The following is an 8,731-nucleotide window of genomic DNA, read 5'->3' on the forward strand; positions in this document are numbered from 1 at the left end:
TTGAACTGTTCTGGAACAGTGTTGTAAATACAACTTAACCACTGATTTCTAGTCATGTTCTCTTTTGGAAGGCCAAACTAAGTATTTTCGCTTTCGCAACGAAACACACAGCATCTTCACAACATGGCGGCGGCGGTGGCAGCAACAATAAAGTTATGCCTTCTTTCTTTGCGTGAACATTTGGGCGGCGTTATGCAAATCTTCCCACATCGTGACATTAGACATGTGGGGGCGTGTTTACACGAGGCGTTTTAGGAGGACATGGACTAGTCTTAACTTTTATAAAGAATATCTCTTTGGGTTTGAGACTTTAGTCTTTGCAACTTTAGGGATCTTATCTATTCACGAACAGCTTGTAACACTCCAAAGAGAAAAGAAAACTTGAAATCGCATCATATGACCCCTTTAAGATGGCAATATCACAATATCAATATGCACTGACCCACGCTGGCTTTGAGGAACTTGCTCCCAATGCGCTGATCCATGCCGATGGCTCTGGCCACCTCCTCTACATCAGCGCCAGTGGATTCACACAAGGCAGAGATGGAGTTTATACTACTGATGCGCTGAGCCAGGAATGCATTTGCTGCCTAAAACACACATTATAATTAAAGGAGTTTTACATATCAAATTATTACAGAAATGCTCAGCTTTTTTCTGGCAACAATTCTTATTAGGCTCGTTCTCATCACTCTGATCATTGATTGAATTCTTATATTTAAATTATGCATACCAGTTTGGAAAGTTCTGAGGACCAGGTGTTGGTGGTGATTATGCGTGATTTGGGGACCCAGTGCTCATAAACTGCACTGAGAGCACTGATGGCCCTTTGACCCTCTGGAGTCTCATCTCCACCTATCAGGACGCGATCTGGGTCCTTCAGGTCCTTCACTGCTGTACCCTCCGCAAGGAACTCTGGGTTCGAGAGAACCTGTAATCAAAGGTGCGAAAAGGTCATTTATTAACACAGAGGAGCAGTGAACAAATCCCTAAGGTCCACAAAGTTCACTTGAGAGAGGCAAAAAATAGCAACCTTTGTAGAAAATCCCTTTTAAAACAACAGCCTAACCCAGATTATATTTACAAGTCGACGATGGCTGTGTAAAATGTCAAACTAATGTAGAAGCATATTTTCACAACATAAATTAGACAAACAAGTTCCTTTAACTTTTTAATACCCCCACTGTGTCCTATTTGAGTGAACACACACACGTATACATACATTTATATACTGTACACACACACATTACTATTCAGTAGGAGTCCTTAAGATGTTTTTAATGTTTTTTAAGGAAGTCTCTTATGCTCACCAAGGCTGCATATATTTGATATAAAATACAGTAAAAAAAATTACAATTGTGAATTATTACTACAATTTAAAATGACTGTTTTCTATTTCAGTACATTTTAAAATGTAATTTATTTCTGTGATGCCAATGCTAAAGTTTCAGCAGCCATTACTTCAGTTTTTAGTGTCACATGATCCTTCAGAAATTACTCTAATATGCAGATTTGGTGCTTATTTCCTTATTATTATCAATATTTAAAACAGTTGTGCTGCTTAATATTTTTGTGGAAACTGCAAAAACTATTTTTTACAAGATTCTTTGATGAATAGAAAGTTTAAAATAACAACATGTATTTGAAATAGCAAAAAGGTGATTTTAAAAAGAGTGGATGGTGACACTTTCCTTTATACAATTGAACCTGAAATTCTTGACTAAATCTCATGGACATTTTTTTTTGTCAAGTTCCGCTCACACAAACACACCTGCAAATTGAGGCTGGGTTTGGTGTTTGCATCAAATATCCTGCGGATGCTCTCAGCTGCTCGGACCGGCACCGTGCTCTTCTCCGTAACGATTTTATACCCATCCGACATCTCCACAATCCGCCGTGCACATGCCTCGATAAACTTCAAGTCAGCAGCACGACCTTTGCCCATACCATACGTCTTAGTTGGGGTGTTTACCTGAGCAAAAGAGAAGGATATCTGGGTCAGTGTACAGACCTACATACAAAACCACATCAAAATAGTTTGTCACACTCACGGAAATAAAGACCAGATCTGCCTCTTTAATGGCAGAGTCGATATCTGTGGAGAAAAAGAGGTTCTTCCCACGGCAAGACAACACCACTTCATTCAGGCCCGGCTACAACAGCAAGAAGAAGAGACACATTTCATGAAGAATTCTCATTAAAAACATTTGTAAATGGATGAAGCATTTCTTTTAGAAATGTGTTGTACTATTCACTTGTTTAAGGGTAAAACTATTTCTAATTAAGAAAATAAATCAGAGTGCACCTTTAACTTGAATGTACATCTTTAATGTTGTTACCTCGTAGATGGGCAGGGTGCCAGAGTTCCAGGCTTTGATCCGGGATTCATTAACATCCACTACTGTTACTGTGATCTCGGGACACATGCTTGCAATGACACTACATGTCGGACCGCCAACATACCCAGCGCCTATACAGCAAATCTTTTTAATCTGAAACATCTGAGAAAAGAGACAGATGGAATCAAGGTTAAAAAAAAATTAGCCCTAAATGGTCTGCAACAGATTATGAGACAATTATGAATGGCCGCTTAGTAACCATTCAACTACTCTCAAGGCAATTCCTTCTCTTTCACAGAGACCCAGGGCCTCATGAGGCGCTCACTGGTAAGTATCATATTACTGAGCCCCTGGGGCTTTATGTAGTGATGAGAAGTTCGGCTCCTTTGCGGCGTTCGGTTCTTTTGAACAGTTCATCCCAAAATACGATTCAGTGATTCTTTTATATAATATATATTTAGTGATCCACTAATAATGCTATTCAAAATAAATCCTAAAATCAGTTAAGTCTCGCGTGTATATTACATTACGGTAATAAAAAATTAGTTTTTGTAAAGTAAATTACATTTCAACCCATCAGTCCAATCTCACTCATCGTTTCTCTGGTAAATTATTCAGTGGGTCTTTGACATCGTGAATGAATCGTTCAGGGCTGCGTTTCCCAAAAGCATCGTAAGTTTAAGCACATCGCAGACCCATAGAAACCAATGGAGCTACGATCAATTTAGGCTTACGATGCTTTTGGGAAACACAGCGCAGGGCGGTTTTGTCAAAAGACGAAACCGTTTAAGTTAATTAACGTGTGTGGCTCTGCTGCAACAGCCATGAATAACTAATAATAAAAAACAGATGATACCATTTAAAGATAGATAGAAATAACGCACATTTTGTGTCCGCAAAAACAAGTTTATAACGGTTGCCTGTTGATGCTTTTAACATGTAAAATGTCGGACCGCCAACATACCCAGCGCCTATACAGCAAATCTTTTTAATCTGAAACATCTGAGAAAAGAGACAGATGGAATCAAGGTTAAAAAAAATTAGCCCTAAATGGTCTGCAACAGATTATGAGACAATTATGAATGGCCGCTTAGTAACCATTCAACTACTCTCAAGGCAGTTCCTTCTCTTTCACAGAGACCCAGGGCCTCATGAGGCGCTCACTGGTAAGTATCATATTACTGAGCCCCTGGGGCTTTATGTAGTGATGAGAAGTTCGGCTCCTTTGCGGCGTTCGGTTCTTTTGAACAGTTCATCCCAAAATACGATTCAGCGATTCTTTTATATAATATATATTTAGTGATCCACTAATAATGCTATTCAAAATAAATCCTAAAATCAGTTAAGTCTCGCGTGTATATTACATTACGGTAATAAAAAATTAGTTTTTGTAAAGTAAATTACATTTCAACCCATCAGTCCAATCTCACTCATCGTTTCTCTGGTAAATTATTCAGTGGGTCTTTGACATCGTGAATGAATCGTTCAGGGCTGCGTTTCCCAAAAGCATCGTAAGTTTAAGCACATCGCAGACCCATAGAAACCAATGGAGCTACGATCAATTTAGGCTTACGATGCTTTTGGGAAACACAGCGCAGGGCGGTTTTGTCAAAAGACGAAACCGTTTAAGTTAATTAACGTGTGTGGCTCTGCTGCAACAGCCATGAATAACTAATAATAAAAAACAGATGATACCATTTAAAGATAGATAGAAATAACGCACATTTTGTGTCCGCAAAAACAAGTTTATAACGGTTGCCTGTTGATGCTTTTAACATGTAAAATGTCGTTAAATGATTTATGGTTTGATTGCTGATGTTCTCGTGAACATAGGAACTCTTTAGTTTAATCATTTAAAGATTTACAGAACATGATCAGTTTTAGATTCTGTATTATAGCTTCAATCACAACTTTAAATTCTATGTGATCTACTTTAAATATATAAAAGATTTCAATAGCTATAATACAGACTTACCTTGTCTCACAGTGAAGTTCTTCAGTTAAACACTCTTCTGTGTGACTCAGGCCAGTCTGCAGGTACGGTTCCTCCGTCTGAGGTGCCTTGTTCCCGAATGAATAAAACTATTATATCCTTGATACATAAACTCACGCAGAACACACACACATTTACGAACGAACACACACCCACCGGGAGGGGGATAGCAACGTAAACACTTCAGGGAGGGGAGGGGACAAACTCTGCTTCCGGGTCATTAAGTCTTTTCAAATTAAGAGTCTCGTTAACCTTACGAAGCGGTAATCAAAAATCATTTTGACTGTGACTTAAACAGAACAAATGAACGTTCATAGACCGAAATGGTGTATTCTTGTCATTTAAATCTAATTTAATTAGATAACATCAAATAAATACGGTAAAACTGATTTCTGGGACATTTCATTTGACATAAATGCCACTAAAGCGGAACATTACGTGTGGAGAACGCAGACGTTTCAGAAGCAGCCAATCAGTGACTGAGAGGTCTCGCTGACGTAACATCAGAGGAACGGATTAGTGGTCCTTCTGACGCAGAAATGACTCTTGAGAGTAAAGTCATATCGACAAATTCTACTTAGAAACGTATGAAAGAGACTAACCACCACCAACACATACTCCCATTCCCACATTTAACGAAATAAAAACACGTCCTGATGCTATTGTCCGTATTTATTTGTAGTAACCAAAAGTGCATAGATCAAGCCCTTTGTCATAGAGCAGTTTCATTAGAACGGTGTACATACATAGACAGAATTTACATGCCCTGAAATCAACACCACCACCACCACCTTAACTGATCTACCCAGAAATCATTAGTCCAGCCAACTGCACCAAGTTGTGCAAGACATTCTAACATTCTCACAGATCCGATGAGACAGGCCGTTTGAGTAAGTTACACCAAACTTGAAATGGGGCAGATTTACATCCTCGCTTAAGTGTTTTTCTGGAGCTTTGCATTCTGTACACATCTGTAAAGGTGCCACAACCAAAGTGCTACCGTTCGAAGATTTGCCTTTAAGCGTAAAATAAAAGGCAATCTCACTCTTCACAAATATTCCCAAAATTCCTTAGTACCCAATTTATCTTCTTATTTTGAAAGATTACATTGTTTTTAGATTTTCACCACTGAAATTTGACAGCTACCCATACCATTTGACTGTTTTAGTTAGTATAGCTACATAATGATTCCTGAGCAAATGCAAAAAAAACTGAGACCAAAGAATGGCATTCAAGTAGCTATGCTAGCAATTGCTCTAGCGATTTTTATGCACAAAGGGTAAATAGATTGTCAAAGTCTTCAGGGTGGAGAGGTCTGCTTTAGATCAGCCACCCTCTCGGTGGTCAACAGATCCCAGACCATGACAACATCCACACAGCCATGACGTCAAAAGTAATAAGAGCCAACTGGAATACGCCCATTTCATCATTTCCTCTTGCACAAAAATTTTACTTAAGAAGTGGTCTTGGTCAACCTTAAGTCATGACTCAATGCAGAGTCAAGGCTCATTCTCCTCCATGGACCAATGGCATCATGTCTGTGAAGCCATCATAGCTTTGGAATGTATTGGCTACCACAGGACAAGAAACATTTTCCTCTTCACCTCAGTCTACTCAAAAATAACCCAAATCTTTTGACGACACCCAATTTCTAGGTAACCTTTCCTTTAGATCACAATTCATATTCAGGCTGATCTAGGGCAAATGTCATTATAAAGGCCTATATGTCATTTTAACAACTTGGTAAATACCTAATAATGCTTTATAATAAAAATATAATAATAAGAAGAAAAAAAATTGAAGACAGAGATATATAAATCCGGGAAAATGTAGACTCCAACAATTCAGCACTTTCACCACTTTCACCACAACTTTCTCTATTTGCTTCCTCTTTTGTAACACGTTGTAGAAACACCTTGTTATCCAAGTGGCTGTGTAGATCAGCCCCCCCCCTCATCGGACTAAAGAATCTGGAATCTGAAACACTGACAGATGATTAAGGAAACTAATAAATTATATTAGCCACAGTAGCTGATCAGGTGGAAGCTGGATTAAAAGATTAAATCTTTTGCCGTGGAAAAACCTCTAGTCCACAGGAGGTGCTGGTGGTTCTCTGCCATGATTCTAAATGAGAAGAAAAGAATTCCATCCAGTGACTACAGGAATTACAATTCAAGGATTCATGTAAATGAAGTGTTGAGTTGCTACACTTTCTGATTACTGTTATTTCACTGTACTGATCATTTACACACTACTGACCAAACGTTTGGAATAATTAAATAAAGATTTTTTTTTATGTTTTTGAAAGAATTCTTTTTTGTTGACCAAGGCTGCATTTATTTGATTGAAATACAGTAAAGCAGTACTATTGTGAAATATTATTAAAGTTTTATTTTAATATATTTAAAACTCCTGTGATACCATTTAAGATTGGGGTAAGTGAGAAATTAATACTTTTATTCAGCATGAACACATGAAATCCATCAAAAGTGACAGTAAAGACATTTATAATGTTACAAAACATTTGTTTTCCAAATACATGCTGTTCTTTTACATTTTCTATTCATCAAAGAATCTCGAAAAAATGCATCATGATTTCCACAAAAATATTATGCAGCAAAAATTTGTTTCTTTTTAAAACTTTAAAAAGTTTTCAACATAAAAATAAGAACTATTAAATAAATTGTAATAATATTTCCCTGCATTAATGTTTATCTGTATTTTGAATCAAATAAGCAGCTTTGTAGAGTATAGAGACTTATTAAAAAAAATTTAAAAAGTAATTATTCAAAACTTTTGACTGCTAATGTAAGTGATAACTCACATAGTTTGACCATCATTATATTATCTGTCATGACTTACACCATGGGGACCGGAGGGCTTGCTGCTGGCTGAAGGACCTCGCAAGCTGGCTGGGCGGAACAAAAAGAGCACGAGAGCTAGAACTAGCCATCCCATAATAATCATGGGTAGAGTGATGTCCCCTTCTACCGAGGAGTTAGGACCTGGCACTGCACACACAAGACTCAAATGTTAGAAAACATAACAGAATATGTGCTATCGTGTGATATGCTTTTGTTTTGGACACACAGACTTACTGTCCTGAAGGCACTCTGTGTCTGTACAGTAGGACTGGGACTGCCTCAGCTTGGAAATTAAATCACAAAGAAAATATTTGATCACAAAGGCTAATAAAAAAAACTCATCTAATGCAGTGTTTTTTTTTATTCGTTAAAGTTTGTGGATAAAAAAAATCTGTCTGAGTACTTGATGAACCATGACATAAACTGTAAATAAATAAATAAATACATTTCAACCTCATATTGACCCACATCACATGAAGAATTGACAATTTAATGACAAATACGTTGGAGTAAAAATGTCTTTCCAAGTTTTAATTTATATTACACAAATTGAAAATTCCCACATGCGAATTACACAGTTAAAAATGTACATGAGTAAAATTGTAATTATTGCATTAGTATGTTTCAGTGAGATGCTGTGATGGTTGTCAATTGCTTCAGGTAATGGGTGCACACTCTGAGTCTGAACTGCACACTCCTGTTAAATCAACTTTGAGCGACTGAAGTGAGTGTAGCCTACTCATTAATTCCTAAATGCAATACTGCAGAAAAAAAAAAATAATAATAATTTGCATTCCTAAACATTTGTTTGCCATAGCAATTAGGTCCAACATCATCTAGACATAGTCGGGGCTCTACGCTTACTTTTCTTTTAACTTAAAAAATTTAGGAGCACGTTCAAAATTTTAGGAGCACTAATAATAATTTGCATTCCTAAACATTTGTTTGCCATAGCAATTAGGTCCAACATCATCTAGACATAGTCGGGGCTCTACGCTTACTTTTCTTTTTAGGAGCACTTGTGCTCCTAACTTAAATTTAGGAGCACGTTCAAAATTTTAGGAGCACCTTCTAAACAATTATCCAAAATGTTATCAAAAAGTAGCCTTCCCATTACGAGGCGATATTTGACTCCTCTAACTTTATTAAAAGTATGTCATCTTTTGTCAAATTCTTAAAAATATATATATTTTATAAGCTTTTTAAAAATAAAATTAAAGTAGTAGTAATTAAAACGACAGAATAAGAACAAGTAGAATAAGAAATATAAGTTACCAATCAAATGAAATCAGTATTAACCAAATTAATTTGTAGAGGTGGCACAGAAGAACACAAAAGTGGCCTGGTGTACTTTGAGACATTTAATGAGGCTCAGAAGTGGAATGAGTGCAATTCAATCCATAAATCCATGATGATATTAATGTTTTAAATATAAAATTCTGAATATAGAAATATTACATTATTTAAATAACTGAAAAGATACTTTTAAAATGAAACAAACTGCCAGCAGGTGGCGGTAAGTCACTGATTTTTAT

General features: G+C 36.8%; 1 protein-coding gene and 1 long non-coding RNA gene across 2 annotated transcripts in view; both read right to left on the reverse strand.

Annotated features, from left to right (window-relative positions):
* ugdh (UDP-glucose 6-dehydrogenase) overlaps positions 1-4,495 on the reverse strand; it is an 11,311-nt gene extending 6,816 nt beyond the window's left edge. Inside the window, exons 1-7 of the mRNA XM_016228938.1 lie at positions 4,315-4,495; positions 3,286-3,341; positions 2,340-2,445; positions 2,052-2,153; positions 1,772-1,972; positions 734-931; positions 443-590 (exon numbers count right to left, since the gene is read on the reverse strand). Coding sequence (XP_016084424.1) covers positions 443-590; positions 734-931; positions 1,772-1,972; positions 2,052-2,153; positions 2,340-2,445; positions 3,286-3,341 — 811 coding nt within the window. The 5' untranslated portion in view covers positions 4,315-4,495. The remainder of the gene's footprint in view (positions 1-442; positions 591-733; positions 932-1,771; positions 1,973-2,051; positions 2,154-2,339; positions 2,446-3,285; positions 3,342-4,314) is intronic.
* A 494-nt stretch (positions 4,496-4,989) lies between these two features.
* On the reverse strand, positions 4,990-7,232 carry LOC107548371 (uncharacterized). Its single transcript, XR_001604468.1, has 3 exons — positions 7,195-7,232; positions 6,416-6,456; positions 4,990-6,309 (listed from the first exon to the last, which is right to left on the reverse strand). It is a non-coding gene; the product is annotated as an uncharacterized lncRNA (long non-coding RNA).
* Positions 7,233-8,731: the final 1,499 nt, after the last annotated feature.

This window comes from Sinocyclocheilus grahami, unplaced genomic scaffold (genome assembly GCF_001515645.1).
Source record: "Sinocyclocheilus grahami isolate Dianchi unplaced genomic scaffold, SAMN03320097.WGS_v1.1 scaffold346.1, whole genome shotgun sequence".
Taxonomy (NCBI): Eukaryota; Metazoa; Chordata; class Actinopteri; order Cypriniformes; family Cyprinidae; genus Sinocyclocheilus; species Sinocyclocheilus grahami.